We start from the raw sequence: 27,356 nt of genomic DNA, 5'->3' as shown, positions 1-27,356 counted from the left end.
CTTCAGTAATGCTCTTAAGTGTCTTATATTTAAGAATATACTCCAAATTATACATAATACTCTTTCTTCTGTAGAGCTGAGGGGAAAAAGTAGTAAATTTTGCTTTTTATAGAATAAAGTAGGGGTGTGGGGAGAAACCAAATTATATGATTCTTTCAACAGGAGAAAAAAAAAAAAAAAAAGCAAAACCAAGCAAAGGAAAACTAATAGCCAATACTCTATAGGTTGGAAGCTAACATACTTCATTAAACCTTTCACAGTTCTTGAAGATCAAACGGACATCAGCCACAAAATCATCTGGGATTTGGTAATGCTGGGAATGTTTTTTCTGAAGCTTCTTCTTCACTGTTGATAAATCCATTGGTTTCTTTATAATTTTATAGTAGTTTGGTATCTAAAAAACAAATCATGGCATATCAGAATTCTCCAAAATATCAAACAATTTAATGTAAAAATGTACAGCATATTGATTACACTTGAGGTATAGCAAATATATTTCAAGTTTTCTGTCCAAATAGATCTTGAATATCAAATCTTACTGCAGAAGATGTGCTGATTCACATGGTTACTTCAAGTTTCCAAGATCCTATCATTAATAAGTATAAATGAGAGAAAAAAACAAAACAAAACAAAACAGCCAGCAGGAGGTTTTCTCCCATAAGATTTACAGCTACATCTGGTTCATTTGGTACTTAATGACTCCTAAGAGCGCTTATTTAAAAAAAAAAAAAAAAAAAAGGTAAAAGAAAAAACATTTGAAAGTGTATGAATGCTATGGTTAGAGCTCAGTGTGGTAGAAGATATCAACACTTCACAAGAAATCTCAGGACACTGAAAGAAAAAATTACATTTAGTGTTCTGACACCACCTTTGGCCAAAAGTGTTCTACCTATGGGACATGAGTGCACACAGTAAAGCTATTTTGAGACACAGTCTATACAGCTCAGGCTGCCCTCAAATTGAAGATCCTCCCACTTCAGCCTGGGACTGGTAACACACATATGTAAATCACATTTAATAATAAACTGCATATTTCAAAACTCCATAAAGGAGTTTTGACATTCCGTTCTCATTACAAATATTTAAGTTGATGGTAATGGACATGTTAGTCTAAATCTTTCAATTTGTATATAGGTTAAAACATTATAACATGTCAATTAAAGTTAAGTTCTAAACAATGATGGGGAGGAAGTATGAGAACATACTGAGTCAGAATAGTTAAGGAACTGACTGAAGAAGCCCCCATCTAAGCCACAGCCCACAGACTGCTTTACCAGGGTAATCCTAAGGCATGTAACTTACCGAAACAGGAACAGGCTCCTGGAATTCAATACTTAATTCATGGCAATAGAGGTAAAGCAGAAGACGTTCACATTTCTGGCCCCCAAAAGAAAAGAAAAAAAAAGACATTTTTTTTTTTCTGATAAGATATTTTGGAGAACACAGCTATAAAATATTATTACAACAAACTGAACATTACTTTCTATATAAAGGTATCAAAGAAAAATAATTTTGCTTTGAACTAAAATTTGAAACTATGATCTATTCTACTTTAGGAGTTTTTATTCTAATAAAACTAATGTAATTTTTAATTCTTATTTACAAAAATATTGGTGAGTCACAAAAGCAACTTATAGTAAATGAGTAAAAAAAGAATTTCACCATCAGTAGTTGATATAATTCCCCAAGGCAGGTAAAACCAACTATTATTCCTCTGCTTTTCAGTGACTTCACTCAGGTTCAGAATGAACAAGAGAAGATCTCTTTGATTCAATTGCCAAGCCCCCCAAACCACACCTTCCCCTTCATTCTCTCTCTCTCTTTTTATTTTTGTTTATTTATTTATTTATTTATTTATTTTGAGAAAGTTTCACTATGCAGCTCTGACTTATTTAGAACTTCTAGCATAAAAGTTGTGGCCACTTTCCTGCCTCAGCCTCCTGAGTGCTAAACTTTTCTACTTAAACATTGTTTAGTGTTTGTATGTCTAAAAACATTCCTTCTCTCACAGAAGAATTAAAGCATACATATTAAACTAGAGCCAAATTTAATTCTAATGACCACAGAACTATGTGAAGGTATCCTTGTCATTAGAAATCAGTAAAAATTTGAGTGAAATAAAATAATTTGGGCTTCATATTTAACATGCTGGGAAACTATTAAAGAGTTATAAAAAAGAAAAATAACTATTTAAATATAGAAAAACAGACTAAAAGGGCAAGAGAAAAAATAAACCAACACCAAATTATCATAATAATCTACATAAAGAATTATGAATGTTTTAGGATGGTTAAAAATGGAGAGATGAATATGGCATTAGAATCACAGGTGACTTTTAATCTTAGCAATTTCTGGCCACAATAAAGGTTAAATAGAACTATAGGGAATACTAAAAAATTATTTGTCTTGTATTTGCTATTTTTTAAGGGAGAGGGTCAAATCAAGACTTGAATTGAAACATTTTGGATGTGAAGTCTGGTCTGAGGAAACATGCCTGTAATCTCAGCACAAAGAAAGGAGTACAGCTACAAACTCAAGCACAGCTAGGGCTGTATAACAAGGACTAATGTCTTAGGTCTTGAACTAAAATTTAAAGGCTTTAGAAATCAAAAGACGATTCATTAGATATGAAACCTACCAGGTCGAGTACACGTTACACAGGGGTGTGGACTGCATGGGTGGGGTAGGGAACACAATAGATCCAGGCTGACAACCACCAAATCTCTATTAACGAGTCAGCTTTGAGACTTACCCTTTGGTCCACAGGGCTTAAGCCCTGTGCAGTTTTCCCTTTCTTACTATGTTGCATATTATCACAATCATATTCAACTTCTGGCTTCCCAATATCTCTGCAAAATGTGCATATCCAGTCTCCACTGCACAGGGAAAAAGACCATTAGTCTACGAATTATAACAAATTGTTCTGGAAAAGCTAGGCTGTGAGTGCAAGTCTCTAGGTTATTTTCTTTGTTTTCCAATTCTTTCATGAATTTTTGTTTTGTTACATCTCTTATATAATAAACTCTCTAAAACTTTCCCAATTATACATTGAGTAAGACCCTTCTAGAAAGCTATAAAAATGAAATTTCTACATTAAACAAGAGACTGCTCATGACACAAACTCAATGACCAGTTTCTGAAGCAAAATGTCCCTTCAAGTCCCCATATTAGCATCCCATGGTCCTACTTTTGTGTTAAGAAAACAATCATCATTTACTTTCTTGAAAGCACAAAGAACTAGTTGATGCCCATAGCTTCTATCACTAGAGAGGCAGAGATGGAGAAACCCTGAGGCACACTCGCAAGCAAGCCTAGTAATTTGAGAAGTTCAAGTAGGCAATGGCACACCACCACCAAGGCTGTCCCCTGACCTACACATGTACCTGCTCATACATGCAAAGAAAACAGTGGAGGCTATGGAGTTACTTGAGCCATATGACAGTGTTCTCAAATGTATTAAATATATCAATAAGCAAGTCTTTTCTGGATGTCCAAACACATATTTGTGCTTACAATCATATACACTTACATATGTGCTTACAATCATATTCTCCCTTAATTTTTAAGTCAGATAAAACATTTACTGTTTTTAAATCAAGATTTCTATTGAATTATAAATTTCATAAATTATTTGTTCATGTTTTTTTCCCATCTATAATATAAAGATATATAGGGTATATATAGTAATCTAGGTAGATAAATTAGTAAATTCTAGTTCTAGAATTTTTATAGTTTATATTCCTTACTATCTGCCTCTGAAAGCTGGTAAAACTTTAGCCAGTTATAATGGCATATGCTTTTAATCTCAGCACCAGGGAAGCAGAGGCAGGAGGATCTCTGTGAGTTCAAGGCTAGCCTGGTTTACATACAAGTTCTAGTTCAGCCACAAGTACAAAGAAAGCCCATCTCCAGAAAAAGAAAAAAAAAAAAAACTGGCAAAATCTTAATGTTCCAAGATATTGTGACCCCAAGAAAAGGGGTCTGGCAAGATGACAAGAAAGTAAAGGCACTCTCCACTAATGCTGATGATGAGTTCAAGTTCCCCAAACTCACATGGTGGAAGGGAAAACTGACTCTTGTGAGTTATTCTGACCACCATATACATTCCACTGTACCTGTGTACATATATGTATACAAATGCAGACATACATGTAAACAAGTAATGTAATAGAAGGGGAATTCCTCATTAGATTACTAGCAATCATATCCACTAAGATTTAGGCAGGTATTACAATTAAGGAAACAAAAACCACCAAAAAACTATGAGGCACTGTTTATACAGCTGGTTTTCTTTTCCCATTCAGGTGAGACTGAGCCTAGGGACCTTATGTATGTTAGGCACATGTTCCACCTACTGGACTACATCCATCACATCAGCTTCATTATCTGCAGGCTTTTTTTCCCAAAGAGTTTGATCTTTGAAATGGGCTTTTTTGAGGAAAACCCTGAACACATTTAGATTTGGGATTAAAAAGAACTCAAATCAACAACTTTGCTGGTACCTTGGAAAGCTGAGAAGTGTTGGAACATGACAAGTAAGATGAAAAACCTTTGGACATTTTTCACAGCACAAAAGATCCCCTCCATTCTGGCAGACGGCACACCAGTCCTCATTTGGGTCATCATCTTTGCTACTGCCATCTCCTCCGGCCCTTGCCGACCTGTGCATGAGGTTTCGAATTGGAGACTTTCCATTAACTAGGCTACTGAGTCCTGACTGTTTGCAGCTTTCACTGATATCTGTAGGTTCGGTTTTCACGTGGTTCTCCAGGCTTGTTAATGTATCCAGCTCACTCTCTAGGTGGAGGTTAGTTGAGAGAGGTGGTGTCAAACTACTCTCAGGACTGCTCAACTACAAGAAAACAAACACAAATTAAAAAATAAAATCATTTAATTCTCATGTGTACATAGTATGAACACACACACAAATATGTACACAAAGCTACATTAACATACTTACACGAAAATTATTCTATAAATCACACTAGTGAAATAAAATAATACAAATAGCCTCCTCTTACATATGCTAACATGACTTTAGGGGTTTTGTCTCTCTAATATTGGTTCACTTAGATGACTCAGAAATTAAGCCATTATACCCAAACAACCATACTTTTCTTACAGAAAGCCTATTACATTGCACACCTTTAATCTCAGCACTTGGGAAGCAGAGGAAGGTGAATCTGAGGCTACAAAGTAAGTTCCAGGGCAGCCAGAACTATACAGAGAAACTCTGTCTTGAAAAACTAAAATCAGTTACGTAACTTTTGAGAAGTATTTTATACTACTCTTTGGCTCACATATCTGAAATGACAATTTTGGGGCTCTTTCTATCATTCATTCATTCATTCATTCATTCATTCATTCATTTTATGTACACGAGTACACTGTAGCTGTCTTCAGACACACCAGAAGAGGGCATCAGATCCCATTACAGATGGTTGTGAGCCATCATGTGGTTGCTGGAATTAAACTCAGGACCTCTGGAAGAGCAGTCAGTGCTCTTACCTTCCAAGCCCTCTCTCCAGCACATGGGGTACTTTCTAAACTAAGAGTTTTAGTGGAACAAATGGCATTGTTATAAAATCTGAGGTAAAGTTGTAGTTATTTGATCCATTCATTATACAGCATATAGTAATATGCGAAGATGCTGTTACAGCAATAACAAACATGGATAGAAAAGCAAAAGGCTGGGCAGAAAGAATAACAAAAAGGGAAATTTCTATATGAAGATGAGTTTGGACACTCCTTCACTCTGTTTTATAAAGTATATAAACTATTTCATCTAAGAAACTCTAGAGTAGATAAGGCCAAAAGAAAATTTAACTTTGGTCAATAATCTTTAGTATGAACAATTTTAGTGTTGAGCTCCTAGATTACAAACAACAGTTAAGGTTCTGTGTGGCCATGAGATCCTATGTGTACACTGAGATCATTAATTTAGCAACCATGGCATTAATATTATCTAAATAGAATTTTCAAGATAATACCAAGTCAATACTTTACAGCAATCAAGTTTTTTCTGATTAATTATAGCTGACTCTTAAGAGCAGAGATAGAAAAGGAAATACTTAGCATGTGTCAGACACAAGAATTTAAAGACAAATAAATATGCCCATTGAGATGGATCTGATGACAGCCTGCCAAATCCTGGTGGGAGCTTACCATACAGGCACTCCTCCTGCCATCCTCTGTCTTCTCTTGTTTCACAGCTCCTGAAAAGCTGCATATCTCTTCTTCAGTCCCAGGTTCTTGCTTGACCTTCACCTGATCAGACTTGAAAGTATGAGCACTTTTGTCAGCAGTTCTTCCCGATGATCCGCAGCTATTAAGAAACGATAAAAGTCACATGTTTGATTGTACAGTATAAAGTAAAAGTACTATTTATTAAAGATAGTAGATAACTACCTCATAAGAGAAATGTGACAGACATAATCCCAGACCTTAAAATTATCTTTCATGATCTAAAACACTTAAGTGTAAATGATTAAGCATCCCTTACCCCTGACTGAGACTAGGGTTTTAAAATGTGTTTTCCTATGTCAATACATTTACTATACAGGGTGAGATGTCTTTGGGATAACACTCAAGTATAAATATAAAATCCATTTAGTTTCTTACATATATATATTATATACACATACATATATACGTACATATATTGTCCTGCAACTTCATATATTTTAAGTGCACCCAGCAATTTGATTGCAACCGACTACATGACATCAGATATGGCATTTTCCACATGGAGCATCCTACTAGTGTGGGCACTTTAGAACATTGCAAATGTCAGATTAGGGCTGCTCAGCCAGTACATAAAACGTCAATGACTATGTCTCTTTATAGCAAGTTTCAACACTAACCACCTAAAACATCTAAAGAATACATCAGAGAAAAGTGGGTAATAAAGCCCCACTATAAAGGATTATTTCAGATCTGAGAAGGGGACTGAAACCAAAGAACAATAAATACACAGCAAACAACCTAGTACAAACATTTTAGAATCAATAAAAGCAAAGTAAAGAGAACAGAAAAATGGCTAAATAGGTCTATAAAAAAGAACAACAAAAATTTACCACGGAGTGAAACAACTGGTAAGACTAATATAGTTACTCAGAATGAAGTTTCTAGTTTTTCTTCTTAAAGCATTGGCTAAAAAGCCAGTCAAGTACTTTTAATAGAAAGAGCTTTCAAAATATATATACATGTACTTGGAAACCCCAATTCTCTAACAGATTAAAAGGTTCATAGTATATTCAATTATACAAAGTACAGAACAGTAAAAAGAATGCCAATATTCATTATATTTAATCTTAAAACACATTTCTCAGCTCTAGCCGCTAAAAAGGCCTAAGGAAAATAGGAACAACATAGAGTGCCCTTAATAATTACAAAAACATTAAAAATGTGTTGAAATATATAGATTCATAAAAGTAGTAATAGTCAAACTCTTAGGTCACTGAAGCAAACTTGGAATCAGCTTATCACTAAAGTCAATAAAGAAAAATTTTCCAACCTCCCTTAACTTAGTAACTGACAAAGCTTCTTTACAGACATATTCTAAAGTAATAAATATCAAAACAACACTTTTCAACCAGTAAAGGCACTTGCCAAGTAAAACCTCAATTTGATCTCAAGTACCCACAAGGTAGAAGAAAACTCACTTCTCACAAAAGTCCTGTGATCTACAAGCAAGCACACATATTAAATACATGCACACCACACCAAATTTTTGGAGCTCAATCATCAGCCAGCCAGCCTAGTGTGAACTCTAGATTCACCTTTCAAAAAGGTAGAGAACAAGACATCATACGTAATTCTCTGGCTCTGACAAATGTACTGCCCATGTGCATACAAGCACACATACAAAAAAAGAAGAAGAAGGAAAAAAAAAAAAAAAAAACCAACTCCCAAAGGAAGCACAAAATAAAACTGAAGTATTCTTACTTCTACCTAAATCTCTTTCTTATTTTTGAAACTTATTTTTATTTTTAATTGTGTGTACATATAAAAAAGGCAAACTACATAATAAGAGAAATAGAAAAGTCTAGATTAGAAACCTTTATACCTGCAAAAATAAACGATATGTAAACACATCTATTGATGATAGTGTATAGGCTTATTTTAGTGTGCATAAATCAGGAACTTTAATAACTGGATCTAAACAAAAGTTAGAATAGTTACAAGTAAAATGACATAATTTCTGAGATTTGTTTCAAACAATCCAGAGAAAGGACTAGAAAGAGTACAAAGGAAAGAGTGGGCGTAATTAATGAACTGACTATTGAAACTGGGAATATGAAGATGAATTTACCTTTATTTGAAATTTTAAGGAAAAAAGTTATAAGTAACATAATACTGAAGAAGAAATTACTCACCTGCCTCGACTGCCAGTACTAGACGTGCTAGGGGGTCTCACAGGTGTGTGAGAATTGGATAAGCCTAAAAAACAGTATGTCAGACTAAATATCAGAATGTTCAAACTACACAACCAACTCAGAAATTATTGTAAATCAAAGATAGGTGTAAAATCAGAGATGGCAAATGGAATTCTTGGTAAGCATCAACCAGTTTGTTTCAGCTGAGTTCAGACATGATTTTAGAATCCTCTTCCAAAAATTATTACTCATAAGCAAAAAGCAGCAAATTGAAAAAAACTGTCACTTCTTCGCATCATAAAATAATCTATGGTAGCCCTGCACTCTCTTTAAAAATTGGAACAATGTTTCATTACACTGCCCAGACTAGCCTTGACCTCACAATCACCCACTGCCTCTATCTACAGGTGCACACAAATCAACCAGGCATTCATTCCTTTTTAATGTCCTGGAAAAAAATTCTTATTAACACTCAGTGATGTCATTCAAAAAATGTTAATAAAATATATCTTGTAAAAACCCATGTTTACACCAGGTGGCATACACCTTTAATTCCAACATTTGGGAGGCAGAGGCAGGTAGATCTTGAGTTCAAGGACACCCTGATCCCACAGTACAGCCCTCTGTCCACACATCTTCACTTGCAAATGTTCAGAGTCATTGCTCTGCTTTAAGGTTTCTGGCTTCTACTGTCTTTTTCTAAGGTGGGTATTGGTGGCTCATGCCTTTAGTCCCATCACTCCAAAGGTAGATAGATTTCTGAGTTCAAGGCCAGCCTGATCTGCAGAGCAAGTTCTAGGACAGCCAGGGCTACACAGAGAAACCCTGTCTAGAAAAACTAACAAACAAAAACATCCATGTTTACATCTGAACCATTTTCCCTCCAGAAACCAGACATTCATTTTTAGTTAGGAAGCAACCCCCCCCAAAAAAAATCCCATTTAGTTTACATTAGAAAAATATACTTAAAGCAAGATGTAATGGTTTGACTCTAATCCCAGCACTTGAAAAGCTGAGGTAGAGTTTACCTACTTGTTAGATAGTAACTTCCAGGATAGCCTAGAGCTACAATGTAAAACTTTGTTCCAAAATTCCAAAAGAAAAATGGGGGGGGGGGGGCGGGGAGAGTCTAATCATAAATGACTTGACTGTTAGCCTGTGTGACATTACTCCAATTATGAATCTTGATTGTCTCAGCTAAAATCCCATGAGAGCAGGAACAATCAAACTGGGTGTTGAGGAGAGAACTATACTTTATAAATATTTTAATTGTTAAAATTAAAGCTTTTAATTTTAAAATTACAACTTGAAAATTCATTTTTATAACTTTTTAAAACTGATTTGAGTTAAACTTAAAAATTCAATTCATTATACTTAAAACATATGATATAAAAAGTTAATAGACACCAATCTCACCAAAGAGTGAGTACAGTGTGGCTGTATGCTCTAGTGTTGTCAAAAGTCAGGATAGTAATATTTAGTAGTATCACTCCAGTCAGATAAAGATTGTCAATGTCATTTAAACATATATACATGCAAACTTGAAAAGTCAAAAGACCACGACAAAGCAAAATCTTTTGCAAAATCCAAGTGGGTCTTAGTCAGCTGAACCTTTGAAAAGCTGGAGCTATGCCTTTTAGTGACTGAATTTTACTTTTGGACACTACACTGCAAAGTAGCTCTACCCTGAGTCTCGAGCTTGCTAAAAGCCCCTGAAGGTTTCAGACTTGCCAATAACCAATCACATAATCATCTGAGCCAATTCTTTAATTCCTTGTCCTCTTCCCTCCTCCCTACTACATCTTGTGTGTAAAGTATATACACACATGGCATGTATCTCCACACACTCCCTCTTGCTGGTTTTTACCTGATACAGACTCGAGGATACAGCAGTCATTCCTCCACCCCTGCTTTAAGGTATTAAGAGCAATGAAGCAATATTCCTGTTTGTTTTACCTGAAGATCCAGGTGATAACGCAGAGGGTCCTGGGGAAGGATTCATGGTACTTGTAGGCTGAGGGGGTAGATGACTGCCTGAGATATATCTACTCAGTAGATTATCTAAACTACTTGAGCCAGCATCTTCCAACTAAAGAAAGATAAAAATAAATTTGCTTTGATTAAACTGACGATGAATGAATTAATGCCACTGTCTGTACTCGCTTTACTATAAGCTAACAAATTATTCAGTGTCAAGTTCAACCTAACTGTTGCTTCCTTAGGCTATTCTGAGAACTCACACAGTATAAAGTTTATGTAATTGATCTTACAATTTATATTATATGACAGATATCTAGCTAGGACAGACTTAGTAATCCACTAAGCCCTATCTGTTCAACTACAAAATAGACTAACATCACACTTAACTTCCTTTTCTCAAAATTACTGGAGGCCTTTGTCCTCAGTCTCTCTCATTTCCTATTTTAGCATACCATCAGATTCATTCACACAAGGAAAAATAGATGTCAAACCCCCAGCTTTAAGCTGACAAGTTCTTATCAGCATCCAGCCTCACAAAGGTATGTCACTATACACACAAGACAGAAAAGGGCAGGAAATCTGAACTCATTTCATACTTAGAGGCAGTAGGATAAGGTCAGAAGATAAAGTATTGCGATTTTGAAACACCCCCCACTCCAATGAAACAAACAAAACATTAGTTTCCTGTCTTAAATAAGCCACCTTCCTGCAGAATATGATGCTTATGTAAGAAAATGAGAAGTAAAAGACACTAAGTGTTAAAAGTATTGGGACCCACATTATTCCTAAGAAACTGTCACTTGTAATGATTTATCTTCTTGCTTATTCTACTGTTCCCACACTTGCTCCACGTTTCAACCTGTTCTCCAAACAAAGGTCAAAGTATACCTTATGTAAATCTACTTTTTACTTAAGACAAAATTATGCACTTTGGAGAAAAGGGAATATAAACCAAAGCAGAAATGAAAACTAACAATGTAACTGGTCACAACTATATAGACAGGGTAAGATTCTCCTCAAAAGCAAAAATGGTAATTTAACAAATGCCTTTTAAAAAACAAAAACAAAAACTTCAAGTGGGGCTGAAGGTCAGAAGGCTGAATTAATCAGAATAAAAAGTAATAGTAGTTCTGTTTCCCCTTTGGTCACAGCTACTGTTAAACATCCATTTGTAAGCTATAACTAGAATCCTTAGCTGTAACTCAAGTTAACTAGAAATAATTGCTTAAGATGGGAGCTCATTTTACTGTTTTTTTCTAATTTCATACTTTTAAAGATTTACTAGTAATATTTTAACGTGTATGAGTGTTTTGACTGTGTTTATGTATAGCATGGGTGTGCCTGCAGAGGTCAGATAAAGGAACCCAATTTCTTTTCGGTTTTGTTTGTTTGTTTTAAGATTTATTTATTATATATAAGTACATTGTAACTGTCATCAGACACACCAGAAGAGGGCATCAGATCTCATTACAGATGGTTGTGAGCCACCATATCATTACTGGGAATTGAACTCAGGACTCTAGAAGAGCAATCTGTGTTCTTAACCACTAAGCCATCTCTCCAGCCCAGCACTGAATTTCTTAAACTTGAGTGATGAGCCACCATGTAGGTGCTAAAAACTACACTTGAGTCCTCTGCAAGAGCAGCAAATACTGAGCTGAGCCATCTATTCAGCCCCAGAAAGAGTGCTGCACTTCACATTAAAACAAAGAGAAAATGATGACCCTATTCCACTCCTTTAATATTCTCTACCTCTAATTTCTATCTCTAACTAAAATACATCGCCCTGAAGTTGAGAATTGTTAGTATATAAGCTTTTTTGTGTGTAAACTGTTTTTGTAAGATAAGGTAAAAATAAACCTGAATAAGACAAAACAAATGAACAGGAAAACAAACAGACAAACAAAAGAAAGCCAATGGGGGGAAAAAAGCCATAAGAAATACATATAAATACATATAAAATACATAAAAATTTAACAATTTTTACTTTAGGACCACCAAGATGGCTCAGCCAGCAGAAATACTTGCTGTACAATCTGCATTTAATTTCTAGAACCTACACAAAGATGAGTAAAGAGAAATTTGATAACACAAATATTTCCTCTGGCTTCCACGTAACTATACAGTGTATACACACACACACACACACACACATCATGCACAATAATTATTTATATTTCCACTTTATTGTTTTTTATCTATTGTCAAAATTATAACATCGTGGTAAAAAGGCTATATATAATATAGTCTGTAATTCCTAACCAATTCCATTTTGTCTATCTCTCCTGTATTTTACTATCTCTCAGTAGTGCCTTTTTATGCTTTCAAGACATCTGATACTATTTTTACATCTAAAACAAAATCATTATGCTGACCAGCCAAACCACACATCATATTCATGTACTCAAGTGCAACTGTTTTCTAGATTGTGCAAAATAGGTAAATGTATATTTTGTATTAATTTTACTATTTGTACTATTCATTTATACTAATGCTGGATTTTCTATATGAAATCTTAATCCAAATTCAGCTCCATTACACAATTTACTGGCGTATCATTATACATGAAATTATCACAGAACAAATCAGTGTTTTGAAACACATTACTGTTCTGGGTTTTTTAAACTATCCTTTAAAAGAAAATTTTTTTTCTTAAAGATTTATTTATTATATTTGTATGAATACACTGTAGCTGTCTTCAGACACACCAGAAGAGGACATCAGATTCCATTACAGATGGTTGTGAGCCACCATGTAGTTGCTGGGAATTGAACTCAGGACCTCTGGAAGAGCAGCCAATGCTCTTAACCACTGAGTCATCTCTCCAGCTCTTAAACTATTCTTCTACATGTCTACTGCTTAATGATGCCATTCACAACACAAAGCCACTATTCATGTCTGTGATGTTAACGATTACACAAACCTGCCACAGGACAAATTATGTAAAAGTACAACTGTATACAGCATATAAAATCTGATAATGAAAATAACAACTGATTATTGATATATGTATTTTCAACATTTCCTGTTGCTATTTCTAATCCTTGTACGACAAATTTACAGTGTCGTATGATGGTGCGCACCTTTGTTCCCTGAACTTAGGGGGCAGAGGCAAGTGAGGCTCTGAATTGGGAGGATGACTTAGTCTACATGGTGAGTTCCAGGCCAGTCATGGCTGTAAATTAAGGCATTCTCGAAGGAAGGGGAGAAGATGCAGAAGAAAAGGGGAGGGAACAAAGGTAGGTAGAAGATAGGTAGGTAGGTAGGTAGGTAGGTGGGTAGGTAGGTGGGTGGGTGGGTGGGTAGGTGGGTGAGTGGGTGGGTGGGTGGGTGGGAGGGAGGGAGGGAGGGAGGGAGGGAGGTGGGTAGGTAGGTAGTAGGTAGGTAGATAGGTTGGTAGGTAGGAGGGAGGTAGGGAGGTAGGGAGGTAGGGAGGTAGGGAGGTAGGTAGGTAGGTAGGTAGGTAGGTAGGTAGGTAGGTAGGTAGGTAGGTAGGTTGGCTGGTTCTTTGAACATGCTAGATAAGCACTATGCCACTGAGCCACATGCCTAGCGCAAAGCTTATGTTAAGGAAAATATTTATTGCCTATGTTACAGCAGCAGCTTCATAAACTTAAGTGTTTAACCAATCTAAGGGAAGTCCCATGGCCATCAGTAGATGGCCAACACAATGGTATGCATTTGATTGCATTTAAAAAAGAAAAGAAAAAACCCTTAAGGTCTTTTACTTATATATATTATGGTTAACAATTTTGTGTTTTTATGGGATTTCTGTGATGTGAATATGGTGGCCATGGCTTCAATATTAGTTCACGAGGCAAAAAGAGGATCTCGGTGACTTTGCGGCCAGCCAGGGATATGTAAAAGTAGTCTCAGCAAAACAAAACAAAACCGTCCTACTATTTTAGCACCTTCACTGTTCTTGCTTCCATGGAGACCTCCAACTCTAATACAAGAAAGTAACAGTAGAATCCTCAAGTCTTTATTTATATTTAAGAACATAATTTTAATTCAAATAAGCTGGAAATGTCTTAGGAAAACATCTCCACTGAAAGAAATGAGAAACCTCGGAAGCATTGTGCTATTCGTCTTCTCTTTCTTCATCATTATTTCTTCCCTTTTAGTATATGACCCAACATGCCCGATATCTAAACCCTCAAACACAGCCTTTCTCTACGCAAGTGTTTATATGAGGAGTCGAATATCCTGAATTATGAATCAAAAATAAGGGGTACAAAAGATGAGAACCCATTTTGGTCCTGAGTCTCTATTAGATTACAAATTCTTAGAATGCAAATTATTTGATTGAGGCCAGCCTTTGGAAAGTGCTAAAAAGTGTAAAGAATTAGCATATCAACAAAGCTAGTATTGGTCTATTATTATACCTGTTTAGATACTCTTAACATGTATTCGGTTTCTTCTAACTTTAAAACATAAAGTAAAGGAGTATTAGTTTCAGCACAATAACTTTAAATTTTCCTTTACTCTTCAGAAGGTTCAAGGAAATATGGGTCCTGAAACAAAATCGAAAACACATATCTTCTTTTAGTATGGGATTTTGAATGACTTGCTTAGAGTAAATACAAACCTGTATAGGTGGGATATCTGGCAACGATGGTAGGTTTTCTGGATTGGTGACTGAGGGTATTAATTCTATTGCTGTAACAGACGGGCTTGTGGGACCTCGATTTGCATTTGCCATAGTTGCTGTGGTAGGGCTTGTTGGGTTGATTGGGTTGTGTGCTGATACAACTGGAAAGGGTCCAGCATGTCCTGGGTTTGAATGCTGTTTGGGAAAGAAGGTACTATTACCATGTGCTCTGCCAGCATCTATGAACCATACCTTAGCAACAATAGTAACTGTTTTTAGTGTATCCTTCACAACTAAAAGTACCTGCAGCTGACAAAGTGAGGCCTCTCAAACTTATACAAGGAAACAGTTTAAACTATTCTTTTCTTTTTCACTAATTTTTACGTACTATCTAGAGAAAGATTTGCAAATGACAGTCTACTGATACAATCTTCAGAACACGGATGTATGAAGATATGGAAGCCACCAAGTTTGCAAATAGCAGGACACAAAAGTCATGGTTCTGAAGACATTCCTCTTTGATTCTTTAGTCTTTTAGCTAATGAAAAAGAACTACAAAATGTAACTTGATATGGTAAAAATGCATGATGAATTTCACAAAGGAACTATGATACTGATTTCTGGCTCTAATACTATGCAGTCTTAAAAGTGACATAATCTCCAAACAGTAATCCTGAATTATGGATAAATGATCCTTTCTGATTTCATTAAGAGAACTATTACAAGGATTATTTAAGGTCATATATATTTAAGGCCTTTTAGAAGTAAGTTACTATACATATACAATTAAATCACTTAAATATTAAAAAGCTAAACATGCTAAGTTACTTCTGAAGGAAAAGGCATAAAACCTAGTCTGATTGTTTCATTTGTATTCTTTCAAATGTTGAAATGCACCAAGGTACACACAATACTTAAAAGTACCCCAGGAACTAAGGAGTACAAGGGTATGTCAATAGTTATAAGGAAACCAAGGTATGAATTTAAAACCATATTTGCCTAACAATGTGTTATGCATGGTCTTTTCACAAAAGTATTGGCATGCTGCTAACTAATATGGGGGAAACTAAAACAAATAGCAAAGTTAAATAAAGGCACAATTGGAGAAAGACTTGGGTGTTTAAAAACAGGCTAATACTGCAGACCAGCAAAAATGAAGAGCCAGTAAACCCCTCACTAGTGAAACCAAACTACAAGGACAGCTGTTACAAAACATTCAAAACACTGAAGGATATTTTGTGATAAATTTCTACCGTCCAATTACATATTTTGTCAAGTTTCTTGAGTATTACATAAAAACAAAAACCTTCTATAAAAATCAATTATTCTTATTCTAACAATAAATAACAGTAAATATATAGCTGAAAAGGAAGTAAAAAATAATATACTTAATTCATATAAATGTATACATTAAAGAATTTTATATTATCTGATTATCATTCTATTTAATAATAGAATATGTTTCTGAGTTCCTGAATGTACATGTGTACCACATGTGTGCAGTCCCCACGGATGTCAGATACCTTAAAGTGGATTTACAGTCTGAGTAGCCACATGAATGCTGGGAACAAAAACCAGGTCGGTCCTCTGCAAGAGCAGAAGTTCTCCTAACTGCTGAGCCATCTCTCTGTGGCCTTGTCAGCTTATTCTTAAAATCATATAAACGTATTTTTGACTCAGTAGCTGTATACAAATAATAACTTTTCAATAGGAGCCTTCATTATCACTCAATTTAGCCACCAACTTTTATTAAAATTTTTTTTCTACAGAAAATTACAAAAGGTTTGTCAGATAAAAACCAGAAGATAAAATTTAATGAAAGTTGTAAAAGAAGTTCAAGTGTAAGGAGAATAGTCTGAATTTTTTTGAATTACAAAAGAAATAATAATGTAGAACTTAAGATTTACTTAGTTTTATGTGTAAGAGTGTTTTCCCAACACGAGTGTCTATGCACTATATGCACTGTGCCACGAGGCCAGAGGATCCCAAGAGACTGGAGCTGCAGACAGTTGTGAACTATCATCTCTCTAGCCACCTCGTGTGTGTGTGTGTGTTCACATGTGAGTGTGTTTGTGCGCATGTGTACCAATGTGGAGGTTAGAAGACAAAATTGCAAGATTTGGATCTCTTTTTCTACCCTGAAGTTTGTGAGTAACAAATTCAAGGCTTAGTGGCAAATGACTTTACGTGCTGAGTCATCTCACATCCCACGTTTATTTTTAAAGTCAATATTTATAATATACTATAATATTTTGGCACTACTTAAAAATTTATAAAAGTTTTATATAAGGTGAGTAAACTTTTTTTTTCCACAAGTCTTTCTTGGGGTAGTTTTGACCAAAATATTAGATACTCGCTGCACCAAGTGCTTTTATTCTTTCCTTCTGGAAACAATTTGACTCTATTTAGGATACCTGGAGCATAGCCTGGTCACAGGTTATTGTAAACTGCCATGTAAGTGCTAGGAATGAAATTAGGTCCTCTGCAAGAGAATAGTACTTTATAGATCATCTCAAAATTCCCCCTCCCCAAAATTCTAGTGCAGTGGTTATAACTCACATCTGTTATAGCAAGACCACCAATGCACTTTAACCAGTTACTTTAACAGGCTCTATAGCATGCTTCTTTATTTCTGAGACAATCTCTCTGTAGACCGGCCTGGCTTCCAACTCACACATATTATTTCTACTCTACCTCAAGCCTTAAGATGACAAGTGTGCACTACCATGTCAGTTCATGTTTTCAGACAGCACCCAATTGAGTTTTTCTTTAAAGAAAAAAAAGCTTGAATACTGCTTTTTTTAAAAAGTGGCTTCATTTTTATAACGACTCTTATATTTTATCTGTGTAATTATAGAATTTATTTAAAGATTATAAATGTCTGTAAATCACTTTATTTTTACTTTTTAAAAAAATGTCTTTTTATGCGCATGTGTATGTAAGCATGAGTTTCTGTGTAACAGTGCTCTCTTAGAACTCCTAAAACTGGAGTTATAGGTGGTTCTGAGCTGCCAGGTCCTTGGAACCAGATGCAGGTCCTCTGTTAGAGTAGTAAGTGCATTACCACTGTGCCATTTCTCCATCCTATAGAGTTGGTTTTTGAGACAAGGTCTACTGCAGCCTAGGCTGACCTTGAATTCCCTTTAAAGCCAAGAATAACCCTGAACTTCTGATTCTCCTACCACTACCTCTCTAGCACTGGAATAACAATCAAAGCTACTAAACCCAACACAAGTTATTATTATTATCTTGGAGTTTTCTGGTAGTAATGGACATCAAATCCAGAATTTCAAGCACACTCTAACCCAGAGTAATTTTTAAGATTACACATATCTAAAAAGAATAATGCCTGAGTATATAAAGAATATAAAGATATACATAGTTAGCCTTATTAAAAAATTCTATTATCAAGATCAAAATGTCATATTAAAAAGCATACTAGCAGTATCAGAAAATTTAAGTTCTACCCTTGATTTTCAGAATTACTGTTTGTGACTAAATATAAATCCAAAGTCCCTTGACTTGTTTTTCACTCTCCAGGTAATAAGTTTAGATGAACCAGAGTTAATCCATGGTGTAAGTTTAAAAGAGACAAATTTTCATGTGAATGTACATTTTTCTGGGAAAAGAGGATATATTTAAAACATCAAGTTATCATAAATATCAAACTCATAAACAACTAGTTATGAAAAATGATCTCTTTAGTTTTAAAATTGTATGATTCTTACAAATGTAACTCTAGGCATACTTGTCTTTGGAGATGTGGCTGCATCATGGAGTACTGGGGGGCACTGTGCCTGGGTATCCCTGGTATTCTGGCAGCATTCTGAGCCAGTCTCATCTGATGGGCTTGAAATGCTCCACAGTTCATGTTGCCTCTCTGCATTGTTTGCACACTGATCAATCTTGGAGGCTGTAAAAAGTAGAAATTTTAAGTCATGTAATATTTTCTTTCTTTTTTTTGAGACAGGCTATTTCTTTGTAGCCCTGGCTGTCCTGGAACTCACTATATAGACCATGTTATTCTCAAACTCAGAAATCCATTTGCCTCTACCTCCCAAGTACTGGGATTAAAGGTGTGCACCAACCATGCCTAGTTGATATAATATTTCTACAAATTTATTGTTCAATCATAAAATGTCAAAGTGGTAATAATTCAGAACAGAGTAAGTATTACGTATTATTAAGGTACAGTATTAAGCCATATTCTCTTTTCCAATCCCAATACTTACAGAACTGATAATTACTATAAAAAGTCACTCCGCTATTAATGGGAAGGAAGCCTAACTATTAAGGTGTAAGGAGCTGGGGTTGTTTCCTCTCAACTGTCCAACAAAGCAGGACTTAGTCATCTGAATTTTACCTCTGTGTAACTAAAATGTTTCTAAGCAAACTTTTTTATTGTTTTGGTAAACTTTTTGATTTTGTTTTAAAAAAAAAAAAAGTCACTCCAATTTTTTTTTTATCTACGTTTTCTGGGAAAGGAGGAGGAAGGGAGAAAAGGAATGAGGAGTGAAATGGGGGACTGACATTAACTCATCTCATCTTAGAGTTAACAATATTGACTGTGAAGCAGCACATAAACAACACCAAAGAAAAGAATAATTCCAGCAAATGCCTAATGCACCAGAGCTTAGAAACAATCTGGTTCTTTGGCTCACAATTTTGTGTCTATGTGTGGGCATATATCATACGATGAGGCAAAATGTCATAGCTTCCCATGATCTTACTTAACACCTTTATTTTTCAAACTTTCCCCATATTTCTGACCTTTGACCTTTACCTAGTAACTCACATTGTGCAATTCATGTGCACAGAATGAATGTGTAAATTTATGATCTTAATTTCTATCACTAACGGAGAGCACAATGCTTACCTGTTGTTGTAACATCTGTGGGGCCGCTTGCCTAGGATGCTGCTGTGTTGCTGTTGTTGTTGTTGGTACAGGAGCTGGTGGCTGTTGCAGTCTCATCTGTTGTAACTGCTGATGTTTCTGTGCATACACTTGTTGCTGCATGTGCTGGAGTCGAAGCTGTGCTAAATTAATCTGTCCAGGGGTTTTACTAATGTGGTTTGTCCCTGGAGGAACTTGCCCAACTACAACATTAGGAGTATAACCAGGAGCTGGCTTACTCTCTATTACTAGATTACCTGAGGGTATAAAAAAATAAGAAGGATTTAAAAATAACTAAATAGCCCACTTCAAAGATGAATCACTTATCTTTTTCGCCTTCTGACAATTAGCACCTCAGAGCATCCAACACGTCACAAGTGAGAGCTAGGTTTAATGATGCTAATTAGAAACTCAACAGATTACAAAGCCCCTTGAACCCTCCCACAAATAAGCTTAGAATACACTATCTGTTCTTAGTTAGACCTATGTGGGTGTGATGTATGTATGCATGTGCATTTTTTGGAGGGGTGTGAATGGTAGTGGGCAGGCACAACAGTGCACATGTGGAGGTCAGAGGACAACCTTTGGATGTCAGTCCTCACCTTTCCAGCTAGTTTGAGGCACGGTGTCTTTGCTGCTGCATAACCCAGGCTAGCTGGCTGGAGACTGAAAGAGACATTATTAGAGGAAGCATCCAGTCAGTCTGAACCAATTCTTCCATGACAAACTCCGGGATTTATTCATGATGGTGGCTATACTGTTTCTATCTGGTTTCCTTTTCTTTCCTTCTAAATGTGTACAGGTGTTTTGACTATCTATGTCTGTACATCAACTATTGTATTCCTGGTTATCGAAAGAGATCAGAAGAGGCTACCAGATCCTTTGGAATTGGGAGTTACAGACAATTGTGAGCTGCCATATGGGTGCTGAGATTTAAACTGGGTTCTCTAAAGGGTAGCCAGTGCTCTTAACCACTGAGCCATTTCTCTGTCTCCCCATCTGCTTTCGAATTGTCAATGTTAAGGGGGAGGTAGTACCCAGCTACCAAATAATTTTCTATGGAAATTCTGAATATTTTAAAACATGTATATACCTTTAAACTGGCCATTTCCCTTCAGTTTTATATAGTCATTTTCTCTGAGGTAATATTGGCAGGCTACAAAGAAAAACTCTTGTTTCAAGTAATGATTTTTATAAAAAAAACTTTTTGAAAATGCAGTACAAAATGAAATACACACACACACACACACACACACACACACACACACACACTCACATTCTCTTCCCCCTTCTCCCTCCCTCAGTAAGCCAAACAAGAGTGATTTTCCTATGGTACATCTAAAGTCAAAATTAAGTATCTTTTTTCTGTTTATCAAAATATGGTATTTTAAACAATAAAATTCAACTCTCAAGGACATGATTACTTTAAAAGTGGAAATACTCAAATGGATGGCAGATTTCATTCTGAGTCATACGGTTTTATTTTACCGAAGGAGAAGAGGGGTGTCTTAGCAAACTCATAGGCTCAAGTAATCTCCCCACCCCAGTCTCAGATTCCTTAGTAACTAAAATTACAAAAATCACTTGCTTGGTTTTTTGTTTACCTCTACTACTTTCACCCATGGTCTTTAGGTCAGTGATATGGAGAAACAAAAGCAATGTCTATTTCTTTACTGAGTGAAAAGAGTTCCTTTTGTCTAACAATCCTTAGAATGTGGCTATAACACTTCAGTGAACTCAAGTTCCTTCTCCACTGAATCACTTGATATAATTAAACTACTAAACATCTAAATAATTATTCAGAGAATAATCATTACTACACCAATATTAATTTTGAAAAAGATAGTATAGAAATAGACCACATGGAAAAGCACTCTACAAGGACTGAGGAGGAAGTAGAGCATGGTTTAACATGCTGGAGGACAGGGTTCAAGCCCTAGTACCAAGAATTTCTAATACATAAATCATTCACATCTTGAAGTTTAAAAACTGTATCAAGAATTTGATAAAATGGTTTATCCTCTCAACTTTATAGTCCAAACAATATACATGAAATGACTTCTCACCTAAATTCACTACATTTTTGGCCCAGAAGGTGGGATCACAATGGAAACGAATTGCTCCATTGGCAGCAGGAACAGGATCACATCGTGCTTTCAAAATATGACGTAACTGAAAAGTAATCTTCAGAGGAAAAAATTCACATTAGTATTAAAATTAAATGTTAGTTGAAGCAGCATATTAGAGACGTTTTTTAAAGTTCATAAAGCCCCAGATATCACAGAAGACGGTGTAAACATCTAGCAAGCAAATAAAATCAACTCACTTGAATTTCTGCCACTTTTGATAGTAAACTGTACTAGGATACTAAGTATCCTCAAAAGAATACATATGGTATGATTCTAATTATGAAAGTCCAAGAAAACGACAGAAATGAAATTAATCAAAAATAACTGGGAACAACAGATAAAAATGTTCCAGCTCTTTGATTCAGGGAATTGATATGAAATGCAGGTTAACCTTGAACTCTTGTGTCAATCCAATTCCAAGTGCTACCTGGAATTACAGTTAATACGATAGCAGTTTTTCTGAATCTTTTATATAAAGATGGTTATATTCGCCAAAATAAATGTTTATACTTTAAGCAGGTTTTTATATTTATAATATAAACATTCTACACTTGTAAATAATGGGTCCACTAAGTAAAAATAAAGATACAAGATGTGCCTCACCAGACGCTTGCTATAAAGTAGTGCCGTGCTGCTGCCACTTGCAATGGCCCAGTTTGTAAAGTTCATAACATGCTTCACCTGCCGGGAGAGGCCTGTGATGTCACTCTGCTGCTGCAGTAGCTTCATCTGTCTTTCTTTTGTAACATTCTGAAATAAAAGAGCTTCACTGAAGAATTTAAAAAAAAAAAAAAAAAAGGACACACACAGATACCTCTATCTACTGCAAAACTTGTGTAAGAGAAAACTGTAATTACTTAATGAAGCTATAAGCAATCAGAAGGAAAGTAACTAAAATACTAAAAGGAACTAAAGGAACTAAGAAGATTTAGTGGGACTAAATCTTTCTGATCTGTTAATCTACTTCATTCAGGACATTAGCAGTGGTTTAAGGGTTTTCTTTCATCAAAAAAATAACTGTTCAAAATAGTGTCTTCCTGTTGTTAAACTGATCCAATATACTATAGCCAACCTTGAGAAATCATTTTATATAATCTTAACTATGCTTTCTGGGTCAAAGAAAATGCTGAGCTACTAGTGACACCTACTGGTATGGGCTTGAGGATAAGGTTAAAATTTCTCTTAAATACCCAAAACAAAACAAAACAAAACAAAACAAAAACAAAAAAAAACCCTGTACCATAGGAAAATCACTCTTGTTCAGAAAAAATCATTCCAAAGGAAAAACCCAGGTGATATCCTACATACTTTGACAAAATAACCTACCTACTTCTTAATCATTTTCTCCCCTAAAGTATTCGATTTCATTTACTAAATAGTATTTTTTCAAAGAAGAACAAGTTCACTTTATAATATAAATCAATAGATAAAAGTATTGAACAGACAGAATCAATCTCTTAACAAAGCTTAGAAAAGCATCTTTTATTACTTAGAAACATATACAAGAAAAAGCTATTTTAAAAACTATTATCGTGTTAAGATATATGGAATATACCTCACAAAGCACTTAGAAGTGTTTAAATTCCTAAGTCCTTGAAATGAATTTACAATACATTTAAATGTATCAAAGTTACTACTAACTGTTCTGTATTCAGGTGGTTATTCTAAAGATTAAATCTATTAGAGTTAAAACTCACAGACTACAAGTAGAATAGTTAAAAAATACCAGACTTTAATATGTTCAAGTCTTTTATTCTCACCACTGTTTTTCAATGCAAATGTGTTTAAAAGACAAAATTTAAATTATTGTGCTCACAGGATTCTTTCATTTGTATGTAACTATCAATCTCATATCTTTAAGGTTCTATGAATAGAAAAAAAATTCTAAGGACAATTTAACTTTCCAGTGGAACATAAAATACACCCTCAATATCATACAAACCTATGTCAGAGCAAAAAATATGAAATATTTATCCTTTAAAAAACACAATCATAAAATTCACACTTGAAATTTTCTGAGACCACATTAAACTACAGTAAAGATTAGGATTAAAACTTGACTTGGGGCTGGTCAGTGGTGGGACATGCCTTTAATCCCAGCACAGGAGGGAGAGACAAACAGATCTCTGAGTTTGAGGCTACCCTGGTCTACAGAGTTAAGAATATTCAAAGCTACACAGAGAAGCCCTGTCTTGAGGGGAAGGAAAATAAAACAAACAATAACAAAAAACTTAATTTAGATTTCAAAACAACACGAATGTCTCAGGAAATTTATAACTATGCACATATTAATTTCAGAATATGAAACGAAATGGTTTAAAATTAAGTTAGGGTTTGAGCTGGAGAGATGGTTCAGTGGTTAAAAGCACTGACTACTCTTCCAGAGCTGAGTTCCCAGCAACCACATGTCAGCAGCTAACAACTATCTGTAATGTGATCTTGGTGCCCCTTTCTGGGGTACAGGCATACATAATACAGGTACTGTATACATAATAAATAAATCTTTAAAAAAAAAGTTTAGGATTTGTATTATATAATTCAAAATGTGTGGAAAAAAATGTGGTCAATTATAATATAAATGGTTCAATCACAAGCCCAATTGCATTTATATAAAAAAAACTTAAACTGAGGAAAAGAAGTTAAACTAGAAAGGAAAAAAAAAATTCAAAGCACTTGGTTTGTTTTCACATACATCATGCTTCAGTAATAATTCTTTCTTAAGATGGTATCACTATTCCCAAGATATATGGCTTTAAAACAAACTAACAAAAACAAAACTGTTTTATGTCAGGCATGGTGGTGCAAACCTTTAATTCCAGCACTTCGGAAACAGTTTCTATAAGTTCAAAGCTAATATGACAATTTCCAAGTTAGCCCCCCCCCCCAAAAAAAATCATTAAACTACAAACTAAACGTTCTCATTCCCAACAGAAAACTTAAAAACAAAAACAAAAGCCCCATTTCCTATTTTACTTTATTTCTTTATCCTCAACCCATTTAAAAGCGCTTTCAATAACCAAAGAACAGCTGAAGAGCAAGAGAAGCATTTTTAATTTTTGCTTTAAACCATACCTCTAGCTGTTGTAAGAGAGATTTTCCTTTCTTATTAATTTCATTGATAAGGGTGAAGATGGCCACTTTAATTTCCTGTTCTACTCGCTTGTTAGTCTCATTTACTTCTTTAATCCTAAATAAGAAAAATGCAGCATTAAGTCATCAACTCAACCTGTGTCTGAATCAACAGAAATTCACCCAACTAGGCACTTTACACAAGTAATTAAGTTAAAAATGTGTCTAATGTTTCGATAGACCTAACTGCTTTATTAGATCTAGGAAAGTTATACGAAGACTAAATTCAATATTCAATAACTTAAACTAAGCTCATGAAGGCCAGTTCACTCATCTGTAGAACAATGTCAAACTCCTACAGCATGAATATAATGTATAAATGCCTAGCAATACTGACTTAGTGTTAAATTTACTACATTTATTCTGTTTAGTCCTTTTTAAATTCCATTAAAAATGCTTCTGCCAACAAAATACAAAAGAATAGTAAGAGCAAGAATTTAAAATAAAAGCATCTATTCTGCTTCAAACTTTATCACTTCAAATGTGGATTTTAATTTATGTTAGTTTCATAATTTCCTCTCAAACTGACTTCACACTATAAAGAGCAAAAACACACGAAATCACCGGGGGTTGAGGGAGTACCTGTTAGCAGTGATCAGGGCTTCTTTCCTTGCTAAGAATTTGTTCTATTCCCCAAAGATTCTGAATCTTTGATCCATTTTTAACAGTTACTCAATGTTTTAAAAATAAATATCTCCACCTACTGCAATTTTAGGTATTATAGTTTTGGTTACAACTATAAAGTGCTGGATTGCTTTCATATTTATAAAGTGAGAAGTAAGCAATCTCATTAATTTAAGTAAAATGTTAAAACTAACCATAATATGTAGTCCTCATCTTCTCTAATTTTGTATAAACTGCCTTTCATTAGCCAAATACAGACAAGCAATTTTTATATACTCGACAATGTAATAGTTTTCCCTCCTTTGCCTGTATGTCACTGCTTGTTTAGACTTCTTTGCAAATTTTGTTCAATCCTATCCTCATTAAATAGAAAACAGGAAATAAAAAGTAATGCTACTAATCACTAGTACTATACATAAAGCACACTGGGAAGAGACAAGTCTTGGACAGATTTACTTTACTTAACACATATACACCAAAAACTAGTGGGAGGAGGGCACCTGGAGAGATAGTTCAGAGGTTAAGAGATTTTGCAAAGGACCCAGGTTCAATTCCTAGAACTCACATGGCAAGCTCCAACTCCTCATTCTGACCTTTTCAAGCACCAGGCATAAAGTGTGCACACATATACAGGCAAAACACCCACACATAAAAGATAAATTTCTAAAGTTAAAAAAAAAAAAAAAAGTGGGCTGGGCTGGAAAGATTGCTCTGTGGCTAAGAGTACTTAATTCTCTTGCGGAGCACCTGGATTCATTGCTAGCACCCACCAGGAGGATCACAACCATCAGTAACAACAGTTCCAGACATCCCAATCCTTCTTCTGGCCTCCGTAGGCATGCACTGGTGCATGTATAGAGAAGCAAGCAAACACACACAAAGATAAGTAACAACATCAGCAATAATAATTTTTAAATGGAGAAATATTAAATAGAAGTTTTAAATAATGGGAACGGTAGTTATGGAGAGATGCATTTCCCTCGTTTCCTTGAAACGGTCTCTCACTGAGCCTAACACTAGGCTGGTGGGCAGCAAGCCCCAGTTATTCTGTCTTTATAGTGTGTCTTCTACACAATCTCTGCCTTTTAATTTTAATTCAGTCCTCTCCATATTAACTCATTTTCCAAGTTCAAAGAATATATACATTGAAGCCTTATTAATTATAAAGTCAAAGATGTCCAGCCATGGTGGTAAACAGCTTTAGCCCCAGCACTCTGGAGGCAGAGAGAGGTAAATCTCTAGTTTGAGGCCATCTTAGTTCACAAAGTGAGCTGTAAGACAGCCAAGGCTACACAGAAGAACCTTGTCTCAAAAAACAAAAATGAAACAAAGGATCAAAGATACAACCTAAAATTTTTAAACATTTTGTAAACTTGTTTTGTTAATAAATACAACAACTTCAAATCCTATTTCATCTATTAAAAGTTGTATCTTCTAAATATGTTTAATGTAGTAGAAAAATTAATTTGGACGCATTATTTCTTAAGATTTATTTAATGTATGAGTGCATTGTCGCTGTCTTCAGACACACCAGAAGGTGGCTTCAGTTTTCATTACAGATGGTTGTGAGCCACCATGTGGTTGCTGGGAATTGAACTCAGGACCTCTGGAAGAGAAGTCAGTGCTCTTAA

General features: G+C 35.1%; 1 protein-coding gene across 2 annotated transcripts in view; it reads right to left on the bottom strand.

The window, feature by feature from the left end:
- The window catches only part of TRIM33 (tripartite motif containing 33), a gene marked incomplete at its 5' end in the record, with an annotated part of 70,623 nt that overhangs the window by 2,754 nt on the left and 40,513 nt on the right, over positions 1-27,356 (bottom strand). For both annotated transcript variants that reach the window (XM_080916182.1, XM_080916183.1), the window contains 13 exons: positions 242-394; positions 1,303-1,377; positions 2,753-2,876; positions 4,503-4,852; positions 6,166-6,325; positions 8,379-8,442; positions 10,335-10,467; positions 14,947-15,144; positions 18,698-18,862; positions 19,826-20,100; positions 21,910-22,027; positions 22,576-22,722; positions 25,045-25,159. In XM_080916182.1, coding sequence (XP_080772308.1) covers positions 242-394; positions 1,303-1,377; positions 2,753-2,876; positions 4,503-4,852; positions 6,166-6,325; positions 8,379-8,442; positions 10,335-10,467; positions 14,947-15,144; positions 18,698-18,862; positions 19,826-20,100; positions 21,910-22,027; positions 22,576-22,722; positions 25,045-25,159 — 2,077 coding nt within the window. The remainder of the gene's footprint in view (positions 1-241; positions 395-1,302; positions 1,378-2,752; positions 2,877-4,502; positions 4,853-6,165; positions 6,326-8,378; positions 8,443-10,334; positions 10,468-14,946; positions 15,145-18,697; positions 18,863-19,825; positions 20,101-21,909; positions 22,028-22,575; positions 22,723-25,044; positions 25,160-27,356) is intronic.

The sequence above is a fragment of the Micromys minutus genome (assembly GCF_963924665.1).
Source record: "Micromys minutus genome assembly, chromosome: 4".
Taxonomy (NCBI): Eukaryota; Metazoa; Chordata; class Mammalia; order Rodentia; family Muridae; genus Micromys; species Micromys minutus.
The sequence above is the reverse complement of the archived record's forward strand: the minus strand, read 5'-3'. Positions and strand labels throughout refer to the sequence as shown.